The sequence below is a fragment of the Argentina silus genome (assembly GCF_951799395.1).
Source record: "Argentina silus genome assembly, chromosome: 5".
NCBI classification, from domain to species: domain Eukaryota; kingdom Metazoa; phylum Chordata; class Actinopteri; order Argentiniformes; family Argentinidae; genus Argentina; species Argentina silus.
This window is the reverse complement of record NC_139659.1, coordinates 15108650-15131107: the sequence shown is the minus strand read 5'-3', so window position 1 is coordinate 15131107 and position 22458 is coordinate 15108650. Positions and strand designations below refer to the sequence as shown.

Genomic DNA, 22458 nt, shown 5'->3' with positions numbered 1-22458 from the left:
TGTGTGTTCATGTAGGCTACTCTGAATTTGAATTGCAGGCATGCCAGAAATAAGCTTTTTTTTATTTTTAGTGAAACAGTAATTATGACAAACATTCAGTCATGCAATGATCATAAACATTCAGACATAAGATACAGCACTTCCTTGATTAGTACAAGGAATAGTAGTAGATTATTTGATAAGATTCGATGGATTAATACGCTATTAAAGTGCATACGCCATAAACTGCAGAATGTAAACAGACATAAGTGGAGACACCCGTCATTTTTGGAGACAGGCAGCAACGTCATTAAGATTGCTAGGAGAGAGTCAAAGCGGTTGCTAATAACGGTAAATACAAGTAAATGACTCGAGTCTAGTCTAGTCTAGTCTAGCTAAATATTTACCTGGCAAACAGTCCGCAGGCAAACCTTGTTAACCTTGGGGCAAAACAGTCCACATATTCAACGTAAATACATTTTGAAAGTCATAAACTGCTGAATATAAACATAACTGTTACCAGCAGTGTTGGACTGGTAGTTAGTATTCGCTTGATTGAGGGACTGACATTAGCCCTAACACATGGAAGAAGATAACTCAAACATAATCAGAAATAGCTGCAAGTTGGAGGCCAACAGATTTAAACAAATGTCAGCTATTGAAAAAAGGCTGATGACAAGTAGCAGGAGCTAGCTAGCCATCTACAACTGAAATGAGCCAAGACAAGTGTAATTAGTTACACATTTTTATAGACATCTATTTTAGAAAGCGTGCAGTGATGTGTAGCTACAGCACAACAAACAACACAGCAACGTAATTCGGCGAAATATGGGTTTAATTTATACACGCATACGATCATTTACCTGTCAATTCTGCCCGCTGTCAGTTGCAGCTGATTACAGCACACCTTCCGTAAGGACGCTGCCATCTTGTGAATGTTTGTGAAGGTTTCGTGTGAAGGCGCAAACAACCAATCAGAATTCTGAGGGAGGCTTCTTCTATTTCTAAAAACACGACTATCAATGCCATAGCCAAAGGACTTTGTCGCCATCTACTGTTTTGGAAATAGAGTACTGTGCTGCTCACCCTGGTAAACATTTGAAGGTGCAATCTGTAATTCAAACACACCAGGCTCCCGACCACTTCGTTGGTAATATATCATTACTTAAAAATTGAGGAATTGGTAGCTATTTAAAAATATGTTGTTTTCCCCATCTACACAAATATGTGCTCTTACCACATCAATGCAAAAAAAGAGACTCAAGCAAATTTCAACACTATTTTATTCATAAAATATATATAACAAATAAAATGATTGACAATTCTAGCGTTTAGTGTTGCTCTGTGTGTTAAAAGTCTGCAGTAAGTGCCCATCATTTGTCATACAGAGGGTGAAATAAGGAATAGGAGGGATACAAAAGCAATATAAAAGTCAAATCTTCTCACAGACATAGGGGTGATCCAAAATGTGTCACTTCCACTACACACCAGTGTAAACACAAAGACCCCTCTGTTACAGAAACAGAAAAAAAACTCTATAAATTTCACATCACTCATCATCAATAAGTTGTCACATTTTCTACCACTCAGTCTGACCTCTAAGCAGAGGTCAGTGGGAGAGGGGGGCACGACAACATTTCACACGGTCTGGCTCTTTGGGGGTTTAAGTGCAGACATCCGCCACGTCAGAAAAGCTACTGGCAAATAGGTCCAGGAAAGTGGAATATAAACACAGATTGCAATCCGCATGAGTGTCCTCCAACAAGGTAACTACAAAGACACAACATGAGGAAATCAATGAAACCTCCATGAGTAGAATGATGAGAGAACACTAGGGTCTCGGAGAGCCGCTTTCCCCCAGCTTAGGGAGAAAGGCCTGCAGCACTGTAGCTCTCTAGGACCAAGAGTTAGGACCGCTTCAGAGCTATGGTAGACCTAGCTCTTCCAACAGAAATATTTTAACAGTAGAATACTTTGGTGTTCAAGGCAAACACCATCTGTCAGACAGTGACAAGTTTCATTTTTTGCCCAACAGTCGATAGGAGGATGATGTCAGTATGTGATGATGCTGAACTAGCGTTTCCATTGGATTCTGAACGCCAGACCATCTGTCTGATATGCAGTGGTGGAAAGGGGGGGCGATATGTGATGCCATCAGACACAAACATCTCTGAGATTAGAGAATGGTGTGCACACAGTATAGTTAAATGGAGATCAATCTCTCCTGGCTAGATTGGTTTTCTGATTTCTGCAAATCAAATCCACTTGAAATTAGTAGTTCATGATAAAATGCTGCGACTAAACAAGTCAACAATACATAATGCACAATGGAAATAACGGTAATTAATTGTACAACCATCACCACCATCTTTCAACCACCTTTCAGATTCTGATCGCTAGATCTGCTAAAGCTTTAGTCATCTCCTTTGTAACAATGCAAATTCAACAACAGTCATATTTGATGTTTGACACAACAATTATAAAGGAGTTGATCTAGTGACAGATCTGGTGACCAGGTTTGCAAGCTAGGTCTTCAAATCTAAGGCATCTTGAATTCTTCATGGACCCAATTAATGGGCATGGTTTGACATGTAACATCCAAGACGGTTGGACACACACTGCGGCTGTGGAAAGCGACTAGTTGCACACATACACGGAGATGATAGCTAAATGCTGATTCAAGACTGGACAGTCAATGGCAGCTCTTTTGCTCAATAGGTGGCGTGGATGAATGCATATGGATTAAAAAATAAAACTACCATTTTTAACTTCAACACAACATCGAGAAATATAATTTAGCGGCATATAATATACTAGGTAAGGGGAGTAGCAGCAATAGGATTTAGGAACAGAATTACAGGCACACAATCCACTCTCTGTTCTATAAGCCAATCAGTGCTCATGACTCCTCAAACACCCTTGTCCAAGGAAAATGGTCAGCAGCTAAAAGGATTTGGACACATCACAGCCAAACTATTGAACACCCCAGAACTTGCATCTACCCAGTCCAATAACAAGAATGGAGACACCAGTCCTGGCTTAATATTTGTTTGCACTTGATTTAGCTTACTAAACGTGCCGGGTAGGCAGGGTTTGCACCTGGGATTATTCTGTAGGTTTACAGAATATTAGGCCTTTATGCCAAGCAAGGTAAATCTAATGCACCTAAAGTGTTTGATAGAAAAATAATACAGTACCATTTCAACCAAGGTTTGAGACACTGTATCTTGCTGTCAATAGAGAGCCCATGCTGAGGTGTTTGAGGTGTATGACAACCACACAGCCCTCACTCAAGAACAATAAATCACAATAGGGCTGTCTACAAAATATCCACACACAAAAACATTGCATATTTCACATGTTCAAAGAAAAATGATGCATCAGGATGAGAACAAATCCACAGGATGGAACCAATTCTGTGAACTCCTATAGGTCCAGTTTGTGATCCGAGCCAAGGTAAAGCCATGGAACCCGTGTCCATTGTTACCCGAGTCAATGATCAAGACAGTCTCCATTGTTACTGAATCAAATCAGTCAGTTACAGGGGGCCAAGGGATTGGGTTGAGGTTTTGGTTTCCCCCCCCAAGCACAGTCCTCTAGGTCCTTATGACTGTCCAGCTAGGATGATGCTCAACAATGAAGTAGAGATACAAGCACACAGTACACTTTCACATGTGTATCAAATCATATTGGCAGAGGAGGATCCTCTGGGGGTGGAAGGGCAAGAGAAAAAAATGTGTTAAATACTGCAGTGCATATACCCCTGACCTGAGGGCATCAGTTTCAGGAGGGTGTGCTGTAGCTACTGATGTCCCCCATGACTGTAGCTTTAGTCGACAACACACACAGGATAGCAGGACAGGGGCCCACTCATGGTAATACTGGTGGCCAATAACATCTGTTCCTCAGGCCATGCTAGCAGAGAAGGACATTGTCTGGAGGGGTAAAGCTGCACAAAAAAAACAGTTGGCTCAGTCAGGACCCCATGTGGTGTCCTCACAGGGTGCTGTTCAAAGACAGAACTGAAGTAGAGGGAGGAAAAGGAGGTGGTGGAGGAGGTGAGAGCTGGCTGAGGTAAGAAGGAAAGTGCTCAGGTATGGGGTGTCTTCTATGTGCTTGTACAGTCTACACGTGAAGCAAGTGATCACATGTAAAAGTTCTATGAGAGTATTTTGAATGTGCGCATGTGTGGGCACACACTTAGGCATATGAGTTGTTGAGTGTTCCAAATTCTCAGTTATCACAGCTATAGTTTCTAAGAACTTTCTTAGTTCATCATTCTTAGACCATTATTAACTACTCATCATTAAATCATGTCTTTACTGGACTGAGTTCATATTTCCACAAAGGCACGCATTGAGTTCCTCTTATCCAGCAGTTCAAAAAACAAAACCGTATTACTGTGGAATCAGTACTACAATCCGATTGGCTGAGCTTTTCAAGTGCCTCAAGTCAACATTATCATAGAAATCTCTTTAAACACCTACACACACTAACTCACTTGTCAAACAGATCATAATCAAATTCTATAGTTTTGCACCAAAACTGAGAACGAGGAACTAGCACGTCTCTGTTGAAAGTGTGTTTGGGAATGCTCAGTCCTCCAGCCCCTGGCGGGTGAAGAAGTCCTCCAGCTCACTCAGCCTCTCGATGAGCATGATGTCCAGGTCTGCTTCATCAGGCCGGCCCCTCCGGCCCCGTCCCCGAGGCCCCTTCACACGCAAAAGCCCCAAATTGGCCCTGGCTTTCCTTTTACGAGGCAGAGTGAAGTCTGGGAAATCCAGCACTCGCTTCCTCTTCTGATGCCCAATGCAGACAAGCGCTCCATTCTTCTCTTTAGGCTCCTCAAAGATAGTCTCCAGGCTCCTGAGGGGGACAAGAAACCGTATGACAGACAAACCGACAAAGAGACAGAGACAGACGATCTTTTAGAGCCATATAGAGTGCAGTGATAGAGAGGAAAATGTATGGGCCAAACAATATTTATGCAATATATGTGGACACTGCACACTAACATATTCAAAATATGAAATATGCAGATATCTTTAAAAATGTAAGCCGAGCCTTAAGTCCACCATCACTCTGCACAAAATCACATGGATAGTTAAGGGAGGTATATTATTGTTCTTGGTTCTGACCAGGTACAATAAGAAATGGAGCATTAGCGAGAACACTGACCTGTTGGGAGTTGGTGACTTGTAATTCTTGTTGGTGTAAATTTCCTCCAAGCTGAACTCCTTCTTTTTCAGTCTGATAGCATAGACGCACAAAAACATGAGGAAACAGTTGGGTCATTTCTCCAAATGGAAGTAAGGAATTATTGATTTGTCTTACTCAACAAATCAATAATTTAGTTATTCTGTTCTTTTTCAGTCCTGTCCACTGCTTTTCTCACCTCTTTGGTTTGGGGAGGCCCATGGGCGTGAGGTTGTTGTCTGGTTTGGGGACAGTCTTGCGTATGCGGATTTGGGACACCCTCTTCGAGCGATGGCCTGGCTGGGCCCCGACACTAGCATCATACAGCCCTCCCTTCAAAACAAAACAAAGAGTTAAAGCCTTAGAGAGAGATCAGTGCACTCACAGAGCTGCATATTAAGCAAAGGGAGTCAAGTGGGAGAGCTAAAACTAGCATGATTTCAGACTCACTATATACCAGACTACTCTTACCTCTCTGGATGTGGCACGGCAGTGCATGCCAGGGTATTTCACATTGGCACTGGCAAGGGCAAAGCTGGGCACGGGCTCTGGCTGGATGCAGTCCAAGCGCATGGTCTTAGGGCTGTGGCTGGGGGATTGAGCCCGCTCTGGGGTGAGTCGGATCCTGCGGTGGCGCCTTGGAGATGGAGAGGTGAGAGACGTGCTACTGTAGGACACAACAAGAAGGACAAAACAAAATGTTCAGTCTCCAGAGATAGGACATTCAATAATAGACATGGCATTACAATATTTAAATAGCCATTTTACTAACACTACTACAACATCTATCTATAACAGATGCTGCTCACCTTGATGCCGCAGAGCTCCTGCCAGAGGAGGCCTCTTGACCACCAGATCGAGCGTAACTACAAATACAAAAGATACGAAGCAAAAAAATCAAGAGAGTTTTCATGGCATATTTCATCAAATCAATCTCTTCTGTAAAACATATAAAGCCTTTATGGAAGTGGAGACGGACCTGTGGTCATTGTCCAGGCCAGGGGGGCCAGTGTAGTCTTTGAGGGATGGAAGGGGAGGACACTTCCGGGACGCTATGATCTGACATACCACCGTATCCACGGCTGATGGCGACAGCCTCATGAGGGGAGCAGGGCGCCTGTGCCTGAACCAAAGTCGGAATGAGGCGGGAGAGGTGGCAGCCAGCACGGTGCTGAGGCCAGCCTTGAAGAAGCCTCCCTGGCTGAAGATGGACATTGGGAAGTGGGTGGTGGAACGGAAAATCCTGGAGAGGCTGTGTTGAATGGCTGTGTCTCCGTCCAGCAGCTTGTGCAGGCCCAGAGGTGGGCTGCTGCGGGGGGACTGGCCCAGAGGACTCAGCTGCAGGGGGGACAGAGGCCGGAGAGGGCTGCCCAGCATCACTAGGGGCTGCCAGTGGTGGGAGCTCTCTGCCTCCAGTTCAGGGAGAGACATGCTCTGGGCCAGGCTGCCGCCCTTCAGTGGACGTCTCTTGGAGGAGGGGCGGTTATCCCAGTGGTGCTTTAGCTTGGAGTTGAGGAAGCGGGAGAGACTGCCCAGTCTGCCGTGAACGGTGTGTCTGTCATGGGGCAGAGGGACGTCAGGGCTAGGGCTGTGGCTGTGGGGCATCAGGTGGTTGGCTGTGTCTGAGAGCTGGAGCAGGAGGGACTGGCCCTCGTTGAGGCTGGGTTTGACAGCGACCAGGTGAGGCTTGGAGGTGCCGTTCCTGGGAGAGGAGTGCTTAGGGAGGCTAGACGCCCCAGGGACCCTGTCCACTGAGGGGCTAGTGGAGTGGAAGGGTAGGAGGGATCTGTCTGGGGCTCGTTTGCCCTTCTGAGAGTCCACAAATCCAAATATGGATTGGGAGGGCAGAGAGCATCGAGGATAGGGTGCTGCTAAGACTGAACCCGATGGTAGTCGGTCTGAAGATTTCAGCTGGCCCTGGGACATCGGAGACTGTGGTGGATTATGTAGGGTTAAGCGGAGGGAGCCAGTGTCTGAATCGTTCATTGTCTGTTTTCCCTGTTCACCACATGAAACCTTCATGCTCCCAACAAACCTCCCTTGTTGGCTCTGCCCATCCTTTGCTGCCTCTTTGTCCACAGAAGCCTGAAGTCTGACATGTGGCTGTGCTGAATGGCTAACCATGACAGACTTGGCAGTGGAGTTGAAATCACTAAGAGAATATCCCTTTGCTTCCCTTTTGTTCCTCTTCTTCCTCTGGGCCTTCCTCTCCTTCTCTCCCTCCTTGGAGGACTGAGAGTAGGCCGTGTGGTCAGTGCGAGGTGGGCTGGCGATGCTTTGCTCTCTCTCAGTCTGGCCCAGAGGCAGAGAAGGAGCCAATCTTCCAGTGTGCTCAGGCCTGGCTCCCCCTACAACTTTAACGGAATGTGGCAACTGTGAGCAAGCGCCAATGGGGCTCAATTGGACTCCCTCTGAAAATGCAGCAGTAGTCCTACTCTTGGCCCCGAGGGGGCACTTGGGTATCTCAGTGCTGTTAGAGGGTACCTGGGAGTGTGAGGGGAAGGTTAAATGAGTCTGTGGATGTGGCTGCCCAGACTGACCCTTCAAGAAGGGAGAGGGCATTTCCTGACTGTCACTAGACTCTGTGTCAGCCAGAGCAGAGTTGACCAACCAGGTTAGAGCATCACGGCCCTTCTCAGCTGCCAGCTCCATGTCCAGATCTTCAAAGTCCGACACTGGGGAGTAGTTCCCTTGCATACTCGCCTCCACCACACCTGTAGAGGGGGTTCTCCCCACGGAGGATGTTGGTTGTCCTGACACTGTTGTGCTCTTGATTTTTCCAGCCAACCCATGTAGGACTTTGTTGTCAACACTCTGGACTGAACTGTGGCTGGGGGAAAACGAGGTCACCCTCCATTGACATCCAGCAATACTCCCTTTGTCCAAGTCCACTCCAGAGGAGCCCATACTGCATGAATGATTTGGACTGTGTGGTAAAAGCTTGGTAAATTCCACCTTATCCTCTTTAAAGATTCTTGTATCATTTCCTGTATGAACACAAAAGCTAGAGTAAAAAAAAACAGAACATAACTCAGCTACAAAATTATTTCCAATATTCAACACTGCTGCTTTCCCCACTTTGTTGTGATCCACTTCCACCCACAGGTTCTCTCTACACTCTGACTAGCTGTCATTGCCCACTACAAGCACCCACCCACCAGGCCACCCTCTCCCCAGGGCATAAGCAATCTCAACTCACCCAGAGCGTGGGCAGGTGACAGTGACGGATCCTGTTTGGTGGGTATGCCTGTGTAGCCAGAGGACAGCCCTCTGCACAGCTGTCCCACCTGGCTGTTGAGCAGGGCCAGGCTGTTGCCTTGTGCGGTGCCCTGCTCACTGAGCTGCTCCATCCTGCGTTCTACCAGCTCCAGCCTATGGCACAGGGAGCCCAGCGCACCCGTCAGCAGTCGCTTCATCTCTGCCTGGTGGGCGGCCAGGCAGCGCTCCAAGGTGCCCAGCTGCTCTCCGGTGGGGCCAGCAGGGGGAGCAGGGGCCCGAGGGCAGGCTGGGGAGGAGGCCCAGGACGGAGCTCTAGATAGGCTCTCTGTGTGACAGTCAGAGTGGAGTAGGGGTCAGTGGGAGCTCCATTGCACAGCTAGAGGATTCTGTACCACTGGTCCATTACGATTGTTTCCATTGTGGAAGAGGACTTGTACAATTAGAAATGAAAAGCACATTTTAAAGTATCAGGTTTGATTAAAATGGCATTATAACGTTTATATTTACCTTCATTCGTGATGCTAACCCAAGGGCTGTTTTTGATGCCATGTCTTTGAATGCCTTGTACCTGAAATTGACAACAGATTACACACCATTTCCAACACTAAGATGTGGGATAAACTTTGTTCATCATCTTAATAACCTACCTGGAAGTCTGACAAGGGCCTCTCCGTTCTCCTGAAGTCAGCAGTAGTAGTCCCATAGACATGGCTGAAGCTGGGGACTGAACCCAGAGTGCTCTGCCTCTGTTCAGCCATGTTATGTCTCTGTGGGTCCATCCCTAGACTCTCTCTACACTCTGCTGTCCTGTGAGGCTGGATCATAACATGTCTACTGTCCACAGCCCTCTGGTCCTTGCTCGTCTCCCTGCAACCTGTGGCCACCCTGTCATGGTAGAGCTGGGCAAGAGGGGGGCATGGACCGGATGCTGTGCCAGGCAGTTGTTGAGCCCCTCTTGGATCAGCCGGAACCGATGACAGCATCATCACATGGGCTAAAGGCCAGTAAGAGCAGAGATAAGTGTAAAAAAAGTGTAACTTGGTTCAACTCCTGAGCTACTTAGCTCACCACAATGACACTTTAACTATGCCACTTTATAACATGCCACTATAAAATGCCACTTTAGACCAGTCGACATCTGGATAAAAACGTCTGTTTACATTTCACTTTTTACATTTTACATTTACATTTATTTAGTTTTATATTTAGGTAAATATTGTTATTGTTGTTGTTTCTTATTTTTATTATTTACACTTCTTATTGCACTGTTGGAGGAGCCCAAGACTTAAGAATTTCATTGCCAGCGATTGCTCTGTAACTGTTGTGCATATGACAATAAAACCATCTTGAATCTTGAATCTTGAATCTTGAATTCACATTTGATCAAATTCACCGAGATATGCCCTGTATGCATCCGTGATTAAATGAAATAAGCATTTGAAAACACGACAAAATTAATCAGAAGCAACATTAGTCAGAAACATTTATTCCAGATATTTCAGGTTGTTGTATCATCATAAAGGTAGTTTGCTTATCTGATTTTGCATTTATCGCAATGTTCAGATTTAGATGTAATTATTGTAAGAAACATATTAGGAGGTAACAGTGCATGAGTGCACGTGTGTGAATAATTGCACAGAGCAGTGTAATAAACAGCAGATATCTACATTTTACATTGTAGTTTGCTTATCACGCCTGCGTTGTTCGAAAATAAATTGTACACGAGATAGATATATAGCCACCTTTTATGGTTTGACATGTTGTTAGCTTGCTAGTAGTAGTCAATCCGATTACTTGAACAGACGGACCTACTGCTAGCTAGCTCGCTGACATCACCAAATTACTAAATAGACGTAAATATAACGTAGCTAGCCTGCACAGGCGTGCACTGAGAGATGCAAGTACAGGGGGAAAGTTGATCTCACCTGAACTAGCTGGCTAGCTAGATCCACACTCACTTACTGATCGGCGATTAAAACGATATCAAAAGACTCGTCTCGAGCGGAGGGGCCGTAGCTACACGCCTCACAGTGTTGAAGAATTTAGCTGAACCGGTAAGTTTAGAGAATCATGATAACCCCTACCTCACAGCTCTCCGTTCGGAGCTGTGCAGCCACTATGAATATGTGTCCACACCAAATGTGCCCCTTCAAATTTCAACACCAAATTCCAGCTTGCTGTTCCATCCCGATGATGTCCCGTAGCTGGATAATTTCTGGAACCAAACAGCTGCCGCTTCCGGTGCACAGTGGCTTTTGATGGACAGGAGGCAGTAAGCGGGTTAGCTATTCCATTTCCAAACCCACCCCCTTTGTAAACCAGTACACAGACAAGATTATAGGTCACTTTGATATCTATCTATATATGTAAATAGTTGTTTCGTAACATGCCAACAACTGGCAAAAATACTGATTTGAACAAACTAATGAGTCTCGGTCAGGAGCGACGAATGGCAGGATTGGATTCTAAGCATACTTCCTTTCTCATTATTCAGCCATTGGTGGAAAGGAACATACTGGCAGTGCACCAGCACTCTTTTCCTCTATTGGCGCAACGCTGAAAACGTGCATTTATTGATTGCAATCATTGGTTAAAGCTATTAGCTTGTTATATTTGCTTATAATATGTTAATTACCAAAACTGTCAAAGTTTTGTTATTTTGAGTGCGAGGCCATCATGAATGTTGCCCCAAATAAAGAAATGGCTGTGCAGATGGTTTATACTATTATAGATAACCTGTATGTGTGATGTACAGATGTAAATTGTCTTTCTTGAACTTACTTTTGAACAACCAAATAAAATGAACTTTTACCATTTGCCGTCTCTGTCAATTGACTTCCCCCTGACTTCCTCTCTAATTACTGCATGTATTGCAGTGCAATAGCAATATAACCGCACATGAAAATGGCCTAGTCTCACTATATATATATATAGACTCACTCACTCAACGTTATCAAGTTTTATTATATATTTATTATATTATTCAATCTGTAGCCTTGATCAGGGTTTTTAATAAACCGAGATGTGTGAATGAAGACTATGAACATGTACACAAAACAGTTTAATGAATAAATAACAGGATACAAAGACCACAATCAAACAACTCACATTTATTGAGATACATACAGGACCGCAAACCTGGAACAAGTAAAGGAATGTCTTCCATAGAATTTGGGCAATACGTTTTTCCGGATAATGTGACCTGACCAGAAAAACGAATTATAGTCTGGAGATTTTCCTGGTGAGGTCTTATAGTCAGGAAAATGTCCATGCCCTACATATTATGTGAGAGTTTATGGGTAAAGAATAGGTGTGGCAAAAAACCTGACTATAGGCAGCTTTAATTTGATAAAGCCATACTGCATACCCACAGTCCTACTATAACAGGCGACCAAACCACCTTCTCTTATCTGTTGCCTTCAAGCAGGATAGAAATGGTTACATTTTACTGTACAGAGGTTGTGCGGTGCTGTCTTACCTTCGTCATATCAAATCAGAAACATATCAGTGCATCAAATATACATTGTCATATTTGCATATCATTATCAGAAGATCAAGTGATTTAAAGTTAGACCCTAATCCTGCAATGGATAGAGGTCCACACTCACCTTTTCCTAGAGGTAAACAAACATAAATAGTGATTAACAATAAACATTTACAAAGCTATAGCAGTGTGTGTATATATATATATATATATATATATATATATATATATATATATATATATGCACCATTTAGCTGCCGCTTTTATCCAAAGCGACTTACATTGCAGTGAGTGCATACATTTTTCAGTATATATGGTCTCAGCGGGTAATAACAGTTGGGGTCAGTTGAATTTCAATTCAGTCAATTCAGGAAGTATACTGAATTAACTGAAAAGAGTTCCACTTTTTAGGTCAAATGTTTTTCTATGTTTTACTTTTAAATGAAAATCCTTTCCTGAATTGACTGAATTTGAAATTGAACACCCCAACCCTGGTCTCTAGATTGAGTTTCTATAGTTTCTTACTAGTAGTTCTGTCAACCATAGACTAAAGGAAAAGTGTCACATTGGAAGACAACTGTGCAAAAAGGTTAGCAGGTTAACAAAAAAGAACACTTCTGTTATAAAACAACCTGAAAAAAGAAACAGGAAAAAGTAGTCACAAACCAAGCTATGTTCAGGAACTAAAATGTTGACTGTGTGTCTATTCAGCATCTTTTTCCAGCATAAAACAGTTCACTGATCCTGAACATTCACCCCCTGCACCTCTTTAGAATTTGAACAATGAGGCTTTACATTCACAACATTCATTTTGCAATTTTGTGTCATACAGGTGGTATGGCATAATACAAAATCTCTCACTTGCCCCCACACGCCTCCACACGCACACACACACACACACACACACACACACACACGGTTCTGCATTGCTAGAGTTAAGGGGGCAATCTGTAATTAGTACATACATTTTTAAATAAATTATATTTCGCCATTGATTCTTGAAAAACAGAACTTACGCCTCATGAGGTTAGATCAATGGTGTGTTGTTTTACTCCACTGTTTGTGTTTGAATTACAGTTGTTTGAATTACAGAATGCACCTTTAAACTATTTACAGAACCAGAGACCTCAATAAAATGAGACAAAAACCATAACTTTCTCAAAGCATCAGCTAAAAAGTTGGGCTTTGCTGTTAAAACCATTAAAATATGGGACATTCTTTTAAATAAATTAGTTACTAATCCCATATTGAGCAACTGTACACACACCTCTATTCCTATGAGATAGGAAAGGTTAGTGTTAGGCAAACAAACAAACATTAGGAAACAGTTTTTGGTCTTTTCTTTGGTTCCAGACTGGATTCCACCAGTTTAGCAGGGGTAGGGATCTAAGATGTGAACAAGGAGGATAGCATACTGTTGTTACCCCCCAAAAAGTCTGTTACTATGGGCCATATGAACAGCATTAAGTAAATTGATCCACAGTTACCCCTCTACCCTGCTTTTAAGTATTCTTCACTTCAGCAGGTGACCATCCCTGACTACCACACCGTCTCATTCAGGGAACACCTCCCCCCATTCCTCCCCCCTGGCTCCCCTTTGTCCCTGCTGTCTGGGGATGAGGGTTTCCGTTTCGCTGTCCTCCCCCTCTCCCAGGGCAGTGTAGTCCCTCTGGGTCGGGGGGGAGGTGGTGCCCCCAGCTCCCAGGCCACACAGGCTGATGATGGAGGCCAGACCGGAGAACAGCAGGCCCAGCATCACAATGTAGAAGCTCTCCCCTGGGTAGGGCTGCATCCCTGCCGTCCCTCCCCTGGTCCTGGATCCCCCACCCCCAGGCCAGACCAAGCCCCCTGCCCCGGCCAACAGCACCCCCAGCTTCCCCTCCTGGAGGTTACTGTAGATGACATACAGGCAGACCCCGCACACTCCCAGAACAGACAGCAGGAGAACCACTAGGGAGGGAGGTAGAGAGAGGGGTAAGGGGGACAAAAAAAACAATAATGAAAAACAGAGTAAAGTACTATGGAGAGAGTGATGTAAACTAGATCAACTTTCAGAGAGAGTGAGAGAGAAAGAAAGAGTAAGAAAGAGTAAGAAATAGCGATATAAAAGAGAAAGAGAGTGAGACAGAGAGAGAGAGAGAGAGAGAGAGATGTGGATTTACCTGTGGAGATGTGTAGAGACACCACCAGTCGTGGGTGGGACATCCCAGCACCCAGGAAGTCCAGTAGGAAGGAGGAGCTAGAGAGCAGGACAGCGCTGTAGCAGAGGCCTGCTAGGGCATAGAGCAGCCACATCCCCCAGCCATTCACACCACCCAGAGGACCTGTAGGGAACATACCCACTGTAAATACATACCGGTACACACACCTACTGTAGCAGAGAGCTGCTATGGCATAGAGCAACCACATCCCCAGCCATCCACACACATACACACACGGGGAGGGGGGGGGGGGGGGCATAGAAGCTCACCTGTGTCAGTGAGGTTCTGTGAAGCATGTAGGGTGAAGGCCACTCCATATATGAGCTGTTTGCCAGCGGGGTCAGTGCTGTTCCGGACCTGGATCCAGTTGGGGTCGGCAATGGAGGTGCACAGGGAAACCAGCGTGAAACACTGGCACACTGCAGCCGGAGACATACTCAGCGTCATGGCTGGAGGGGACAGGAAGAGGAGGGAGAGAGAAAGGGTTAAGAGCTAGGGCATAGAGCATTCTAAAATCTCTGGGTAGGGTTTGCTGTCAAACCGAACCACAAGTGACAAAAGCTAATGCTTCAATCAAATGATGCACCAGTCTGAAATTGACATGTACTCTAGATACTTTTTATGAAACCAAGAAAAGGAAGTAGGAGAGTTGTAGTTGTGGTTGCAACACTTCCAAGAATCAAGTGATCATGTAGATCATGAAGTAGGTGAAGCATGTAATCTGTCATTTAACCCTTGAGTAGTCTAGCATTGCCATACATGCAAATCACGTTGTTCTCACGCCTCCTTTGGGGGTCTGGAGAATTTTTTATTAGCCTTGGATTGAGCTGGATGAAGCGATGGGAGAATGTGCTCGCAATTTCATTGGATGTTACATTCCAATAATCCTCCCACACATGCCTGTGGAATGGTTGCTTGTTGTTATGTAATGTTTTCCAACCGGGTAGAAATATTTAGCAGAGAGAAGAAAATTGAAGAAGAAAAACCTGAAAGAAAAAAAATGTTTTCGAAAGAATGTGTTTTTTGCAGCTCCGCCCAAGCAAGGTATTCGATTGGTTTTACGTGTCGCCAGGAGTCACTCATTTCAAACGGGTTTCGACCCTGTAACTACTTTCTGCAAAATATTTCCCCAAAGCAGGCTTTCCTAACGAGGAAACTGGTCTCATTGAGGTTAACCCTTGACTAACCAGCAACGGCGAAGCAAGTGATAAAGGAGAAAACTGACAGTGACTAAAAGCTAGTTATAACTAGCAGATTAATTGTAATGGTGCATACGCAATGTTAAAAAAAGGGAAATGATGCCCATATTTCATTTCAGCTAGGAATTAGGCTAGCTGTCATTCAAGCTACGAACGATGGATGCGCCCAATAACAACCGAGGCGAACTACTTACCAAAGCGACAAAATAAGGGAATCAACGGCCATAAAATCCAGTTCTTCACGTATACTTCTAGGTTTGAAATGCGTTTCCAAAAATGTATTTATTCGCAGTTGACATCATGAATCCATATCAATGAACGGCTTATAACTTCTTTATCATAGCTGCTGCAATAAGCTAAAGCTGGGAGGCACTTCCGGGATAACCGGAAATTACTGACACGAGTGTGACGGTGGGACAGCAATTAAAGTACCACTGATTTAATTAAATATGAGTTATACAGACTGTAAAATGATGCTTTACTTTGTTTGTTTCATATTCATTCCATAGAAGAAGAAAACAATACATTTGACCGAAATACAATCGATATATTATAAGATGCCTGGTCAAAGTTCTATCCAAATGGTAGTGTACTTGTTTGTAGGGGTAGGAGAAAAATAGTAACAAATGAGGAACAATTACCATTCACAAGTCAACTTTATTCAAACATGTACTCACAGTCAAGATAAGCAGGAGACAGAGGATAAAGGAAGAATTCTATGAAAGCAACCATAATCCTAGCCTTGGTTATCTGGCTGGTTTTACAAGGCTGCCATAATCCAGGACCAGTGTATGAAATAAACATTTGGGGTCTGTGTAAAACAGTTGTAGGTGTGCTGATGTGTCTGCTGAGTTTGACATTACAAATCAGGCAGCAAGGTTTTCCTGTACATTATTAGGGAGTTGTCAGGCTGTGTTGCGTATCTCTGGCATGAGGTTGATGAGGGAGTTACTAGCCTGGGCCAGTTCACTGATCGAGACTCTGCCTCTCTGTTTGATGAACTGGGCCACAGCGTTCAGCTCCTCTGGAGTGATGGAGATGAACTTCCCTCTGTCGTCTATCACTCCTGGAGAACAGAAGGGAGGAGAGAAAGTTTGATTGATTGCATAATGCAAAGGAGGGGAAACTTTTGATTTTCTCAAGCTTTTCTCAGCCAGGACTGCTGTAATAGACTCTGTGTAGATCAACACGGAGACTGAAATATGTATCTTGCTTTTAGCAAACTCTCTGTCATGCTCACCTGTGAGGGAACCATTTGCCAACAGGTCCTGCAGTCGAGAAATGGCATCCTTTAATTGACAAAGGAGAGAATTCAGGTCAGAATTAAATTGATCCAATCAACCAATCACTTGCTTTATGTGCATCTTTAACCCCATTTAACACATCACACGCACACGCCTCCACTCACCTGTGTGCGCAATCCAAAGTGTGATGCTAGATCTTCAAGCAGCACTACCTTAGAGTCCTGTGAGAGAGAGAGCCAGAGGAACAGGGGGTTTCAAACCTGTAGAAGTGTACTTAATAGTGTACTTGAGTATAGTATAGCCTAGTACATACAGTGGAAGCACAGCTGTACATGTGTCCACTCTTACCTTGATGTGCTGGATGAACTCTTGTAGAAGGTTATGTGACTAGTAGAGAATAACAAGAAATACAGTAAGAGGAATAGTAAATACATTTATATTCAGTCATTCCCGAAACAAGTCATGTGACTAATATTTGTAAATTACCTCTTGCTCAGTGAGCTCATCAGCCTCGCCTTGTTCCTCGACCACAAAGGATTCTTTGAGTCGCAGGTACTCCTCTTCATCCCTCTTCTCCTGCTCCTCTTTGGCCCGCCGCTCCTCTTCCTCCTACAGAACAACAGAATAGGAAAAAGGAATTAATTGGGAGGAAGAAAGAATGAATGTGAGGGATGAGTGTTGTGATGTGCTGCTCAGTGCCTGTGACAGATCTGTTTCACATGCCCAGTGTGTGTGTGTGTGTGTGTGTGTGTGTGTGTGTGTGTTACCTCTCTCTGCTCCAGCTCTCTCTCCTTATCGTCATCCTTACGTCTCTCCTGCTCTCTCAGCTCTTGCATCCTCTTCAACTCCTCTCTCTCCTCCTGTTCAGCCTATGGAACACAGAAGAAAAATCATCCATGACAAGTTCATCTTGAATCGGTAACATGTATTGGTTATCATGGGCTGCATTCAGTTCCAAAACATCACCAATTCCCCTCTACTCTTGCTCACTCCCCATACGCAGGAGAGAGAGAGAGCAGAGGAGGCATTCTAATTCTATGGTCTCCCTCCCACCTCTCTCTGAGCACGTTTGGCCTGCTTCTCCTCCAGCTTCCTCTGCTTCTTGGCTCCCATTTTTCCTGCAGCCTGAAACTGCTGCTGTTCTTCTTCCTCCTCCTCCTCTTCCTCCTCCACCGCTGCCTCCCCTGGGCTGTCCTCTAAATGAAGAATGTATCATCCCGGTATGTTTAGATTAGATTAGATTAGATTCAACTTTATTGTCATTGTGCAGAGTACAAGTACAGAGACAACGAAATGCAGTTAGCGTCTAACCAGAAGTGCAAAAAAGCAGAAAAGTGCAGTGTGAACAATATTTACAGGTAGTGCAGTATATGAGCAGTGTATGTGTATGTATGTGTTATTCAAGGGGAAATTGACCCAAAATCCATTTTCATGTGTATTTCTGGTCAATCCATAGTGCTTACCATCTCAGACTATCACAATTTTGCATGCAGCTGCATCATATCGATCGAAAAAGCGAGGTCTGTGTTTACCTTCTAAAACTCTCATACCGCGTTAAAATAAGTTTTTGCACTCTGATTCTGCTCTACCATGTCAGTGATTCCCAGAGAGCAGCACACACTAGTTTGAGCGCTGTTCAACAGAAGGACTTCGCATGGGAGAGAGGGGGGAATCTTGGGAGTTGTAGGAATTGACTCAAGTAGGCAAATGGAACATCAGGCCTGATAAGGGCATTCAAAATGAGATATCTTGACTCAGAGATTGTTTTAAAACACGCTTTTTTTGTGAAGTGTTGGTTTATCAGGTGTTACTGTTACTGGCGAAAGTGTTGAGAGTGTGTGTGTGTGTGTCTGCCAGTGTGCGCTCTCATGATTTATACCACTAATTGATGATTGTCTGCTGCTTCCTTTACCATTGTCGGCAGCCTCCCTCTGGGCACGCCTCTGGGCAATCACCCTGCTGTTGAGGTTTCTACGGCGACGGGGCATGCCCGCTCCCCTCTCCTCTGCCACCTGAGGGCGAACTGCCACCCGAGCAGCAACATCCTGTCTGTGTTCAATATCGGCTGGAGAGAGAAAGGGACAGACAGACAGACAAGTGCTTTAAAAACTGCGTCGGAGCTCTGGTATCAATCGTCCCATCACTGCTTTATAGGGAAAATTGTATGTGGTCTGAAAGTTTGCACACAGACAGTATTCTGACATCGATTAGCAGCAGCTGTCAAACATGTCAACATTATAGCAAGCAAAGCTTATATATATATATATATATATATATATATATATATATACACACACAAACTTATCTATATAAGCCTTTATACAAACATCCACATTGATAAATTAATATAAGCCAGTCACAGATGAGGCTAAGCAAGCTGCAAGTGTGCTAGCTGCTTACCTTCCTCTGTCTTTCCTCGCACCTTCACCGCAAAGACAATCAAGACAATAAGTATTGCTGCAGCTATCAAATACACCACGATATCCATAGTAAACGTTCAATGGCTAAGCCTAATTACAATTAATGTCACACTTGTGTCGCTAACTTCAGCCTAGCACTATTTCTCCGACACGTCTGTTGTGCTTCAAACACCATCGTCACGTGACGAGTCAGGAACTTTGTGTGAATACCAACACTGACATCGTGTGGATGGGCAGAATTATAACGGTCTTGAAAATTAGGTGATCTTGAAAAAAAGATCAGAGTTCAGTCTGCAACATCTCTAGTTGAGTTTATTAATACATAGGTGACCAGAGAGTCCCGTAATTGAGGGCAAATTCTCCCTTATTTCAGAATAGGGAGGGAAAACAGGACAATGTAAAGAGTTAACCTGCAGGGGGCGCTTAGTGGCGGAGCACACGAATGCGCTTACCACGTAATCGCAAGGTTCATAGTTCGATTCCGACCCTCGACCTATTTTGCATGTTATCCCTCCTCTCTCTCCCATCCTTCCTGTAAATCTCTACTGTCTCTATCCCAATAAAGCAGAAATGCGAACGGCGGGGTAGAGCAGCTTGCCCTAAGCGCGGCATTATGTCAACAACTTAGTGCTAATGCTAACAACACCGGGGTAAACGCTTGGAAGGGTAAACGCTATTCACCACATGAAAAGAGGCATATGTGGTGTTTTCACCCCATGCTGCATTCTTGATAGCAATAAGAATATGATATGAATCAGTTTTAACGATGTATCTGTTAACTCACTAAATGCTAAAGAATCCCAAAGCACTCACCACCTACAGTGTTTTATGTGGTATTTACCTCGCAAAAAATACTTTTGATTGGCTACAAAATGAAGCATCATAATTTATGCATTTTGGGTGACTATTCCCTCACCGGCACTGAATGAGTTAAAATGAACCAACTCATGCAGGGATGTAGAAGGATCTCACCTAGGCAGGTGCCACTGCTTAGCCAGAATGGAACGCCAAGCTCTGAGGGTTCTGGCAGACAGGTGGAGAAGACTCTTGGCCTTCATCCTGAAGTCCATGGCCTCAGGAGAGGTGTCGTCAGGGTACAGCTTATAAAACACACACACGAATATGTTAAACACACATACAGTATAAATATTTACAGCAGAACAAATGGCAAGTTATTTTAGTAGATACCTGGAAAAAGGTACGGGCGTCCTTGTATCTGCACTCCAGAAAACGAGCCTGGGCGTGTTCACTTAGGAAGCGTGAAATGTTCTGTGGGATCCGAATATCAAGACCGTCCAATGTGGTCAACACCAGCTCCGGTCTGACATAGAAAGGCAAAGCAGTTTGTTCTGATGTCACTGTAAAGCCAAAGGCAAATGTCCATATTGTGTGAACAACAACATTTTTCTACGTTACTTCTATTACAGTATACCTGTCATAAGCTCCAGCATGACGGCCGAAGTCCAGCCTCCTGAAAGGGGCAAACTTCCTGTCCATGTTGGGCTTAAGGCGCAGAAGGCCGTGCCACAAATAGTTTCCACTGCGCTCATAAAGGACCACCACATGGACCACGTAACCGTGGAGGCGGAACAGGAAGTGGAGGGGAATCTCATTTCCTGACAGGTCATCCATGCTGACAAGCCGGGGGTCCTTCCCTCGCACCTCCAACAGGTCAAAGGCCTCGCTCCTCAGCTGCCGCTACCAGACCAGCCTGCTCAGGTGACAGCGGTGGTTAACAGCCTGGGGAGCTGAACTTGTCACATCACATCCTGAGGTGGCCAGGGTTGTCAAACTTGCCACTACTAGGATTTGTCAATAACATCAGGTCTAAGACTTTCTATGTTTAATGACCAGGATTGTAAATTAGTGTCTTGCGAATTTGTAAACAATCTATAGACTACTGCAGAACATGAGAAACACAGCTCTACGTCAAACAGCTCGACAGTCTTCCTTACGTCGTATTTCCACAGGTTGTTGAACAAGGCGAAGGTGAGAAAATCTCGGTTGGTACAGAGGAAGGTGCAGTGCGGCTCTTTAACCAGGCTGTCCTTCAACAACATGGAGTCCTGGGAGAGGAGACCCAGGGAGGCCGTGTCGACCAGAAACACTGGCATGTTGTACTTGTGCACCAGTCCCAGGAACTTCTTGACGACCTGCTGTGGTCAGCATACCGTTCCCCCGAAAACAGCAACAAATAGGCATGACAAATACAAACGTATGAGGCTACTGACTGTGTGTACCAGTGGAGGCAGAAATCGGAGGACAGGCTCATTCCTCATTCCGTTCCATGCATTACAATGAGCCCGTCCTCCGATTTCTACCTCCACCAGCCTCCCCTGATGTGTACTGTACAGAGCTGTGTATGGTACTGTTAATGATACGTTAATCTTGCAGATGTATTCCTATACAAGAGAAAATCAATTCATTCAATGGGTGCAAAAACAAGCTCAAACTCAAGCTTACCCATTGGACATCACTTCCTGATAGATGACCAGTCCGACCAAGGATATGTGGCCCATTCTAAAAGAACAAACAAACAAAAACAAAATTACTTCAGTCATACAAAAAGGGTGCAGCTATTGAGACAATACATACTACTCATATTGCAAATGCACAAATCAGCATTTAAAAGATTCAAGAAGACAACATCAAAACAATTGATTCATGTTATCAACTACTCACCTTAGACAAATACTGCCTGTAGTAATAGAGCTGAAATAGGAGGAACACAGAGCTGGTAGCTATGAGAAGGGCAAGCACCAGCGTTTTATTCATGCGAGGCATTAAGTCCTCCGACCGTTGCTCTTCCACAGAGTAGTAGGAGCTGTCAGGTGGTCCTAACCATGGTCATTGGATGCCGATAATACTATGCACGAAGAAAGATGCAGATTAAAACATCAGATGAATTTATCGATTGACAGGTTGAAATAAGCCCCCATCTCCTGGACAAAAGCAAACATTGCATGATGCCTGTTCTGTTGCACATACACGTATTTAGCTAGCATTGTAAAAAATTGGCTAGCTAATCAGAGCTAGCTACACTGGATACCAATATGATAGGTAAAGCCGGCTACCTGCGCTTATTTTAAGTCGTAGTTCGAATATACTGAATCGTGAATGACACACTTGAGTTGATTCCAAAAACGTTTTGAATTAGCCTGGCCCTTATCCCCATTCATCAGAACCAACGTGCTAACAAAAACCAAAACAAACTCGACTTCTTCTCGGGCAATGTTGTTCACGTTAAGAGTCCTATGTCGCCCCCTGCCGGGATGGAGTACATCTTGCTATCTCGTCGCTAGAATGAGGAGACTTGTAATGATCTCGTCTCCATCTCGCTCATATACATCTATGCTTCACATACTATTCCAGAGTCTCTATTTACTTATTTTACCCGTGTAGCCTTTTTCACCCCGTTATGTTCCCTACCACCCCCAAGGAACAGAATCTCTGTTCTGGCTCATGATCATACTGTTGGCTACATACGACGATGGCACATTACTTAATAATGGGTTA

The 22458-nt window shown here is 44.4% G+C and overlaps 3 protein-coding genes and 1 pseudogene across 4 annotated transcripts; all 4 read right to left on the bottom strand.

Moving 5' to 3' along the window:
* Window positions 1–1244: 1244 nt before the first annotated feature.
* On the bottom strand, window positions 1245–10545 carry LOC310804938 (uncharacterized protein). Its single transcript, XM_083670389.1, has 10 exons — window positions 10320–10545; window positions 9042–9388; window positions 8902–8962; window positions 8375–8719; window positions 6155–8162; window positions 5985–6041; window positions 5647–5842; window positions 5375–5508; window positions 5158–5229; window positions 1245–4845 (listed from the first exon to the last, which is right to left on the bottom strand). Exons 2-10 carry the CDS (start codon window positions 9378–9380, stop codon window positions 4575–4577), a joined length of 3483 nt encoding a protein of 1160 aa, XP_083526515.1. The 5' UTR covers window positions 9381–9388; window positions 10320–10545; the 3' UTR covers window positions 1245–4574.
* A 3128-nt stretch (window positions 10546–13673) lies between these two features.
* On the bottom strand, window positions 13674–14942 carry LOC310804730 (transmembrane protein 127; the record flags this gene model as incomplete). Its single annotated transcript, XM_083670048.1, has 4 exons — window positions 14839–14942; window positions 14349–14528; window positions 14041–14202; window positions 13674–13828 (listed from the first exon to the last, which is right to left on the bottom strand). Coding segments are annotated over exons 2-4 (495 nt in total), but the record flags the coding sequence as incomplete, so codon positions are not given.
* A 973-nt stretch (window positions 14943–15915) lies between these two features.
* ddrgk1 (DDRGK domain containing 1) lies at window positions 15916–19134 on the bottom strand. Its single transcript, XM_083669431.1, has 9 exons — window positions 18923–19134; window positions 18435–18587; window positions 17576–17718; window positions 17290–17391; window positions 17009–17131; window positions 16871–16909; window positions 16687–16743; window positions 16519–16567; window positions 15916–16344 (listed from the first exon to the last, which is right to left on the bottom strand). Exons 1-9 carry the CDS (start codon window positions 19008–19010, stop codon window positions 16184–16186), a joined length of 915 nt encoding a protein of 304 aa, XP_083525557.1. The 5' UTR covers window positions 19011–19134; the 3' UTR covers window positions 15916–16183.
* Window positions 19135–19486: 352 nt separating this feature from the next.
* Window positions 19487–22159, bottom strand: LOC310804271 (ribitol-5-phosphate transferase FKTN-like; annotated as a pseudogene). The gene is made up of 7 exons (XR_014555092.1): window positions 22017–22159; window positions 21625–21808; window positions 21406–21462; window positions 20898–21098; window positions 20375–20653; window positions 20131–20263; window positions 19487–20042 (listed from the first exon to the last, which is right to left on the bottom strand). The product of XR_014555092.1 is annotated as a ribitol-5-phosphate transferase FKTN-like (transcript).
* Between the last annotated feature and the right edge of the window lie 299 nt (window positions 22160–22458).

Bases quoted from the DNA above. Each gene is read 5' to 3' on its own strand.
- LOC310804938 (XM_083670389.1), bottom strand. From the start codon at position 9,380: ATGATGCTGTCATCGGTTCCGGCTGATCCAAGAGGGGCTCAACAACTG. The intron at 8,163-8,374 runs GTGAGTTGAGAT...GTGTTCATACAG, and splicing joins GTCACCTGCCCACGCTCTGG to GAAATGATACAAGAATCTTT. The intron at 6,042-6,154 runs GTCCGTCTCCAC...TTGTATTTGTAG, and splicing joins GGCCTGGACAATGACCACAG to TTACGCTCGATCTGGTGGTC.
- ddrgk1 (XM_083669431.1), bottom strand. From the start codon at position 19,010: ATGGATATCGTGGTGTATTTGATAGCTGCAGCAATACTTATTGTCTTG. The intron at 17,392-17,575 runs GTGGGAGGGAGA...TGTGTTCCATAG, and splicing joins CCAAACGTGCTCAGAGAGAG to GCTGAACAGGAGGAGAGAGA. The intron at 17,132-17,289 runs GTAACACACACA...GTTGTTCTGTAG, and splicing joins GAGAGCTGGAGCAGAGAGAG to GAGGAAGAGGAGCGGCGGGC.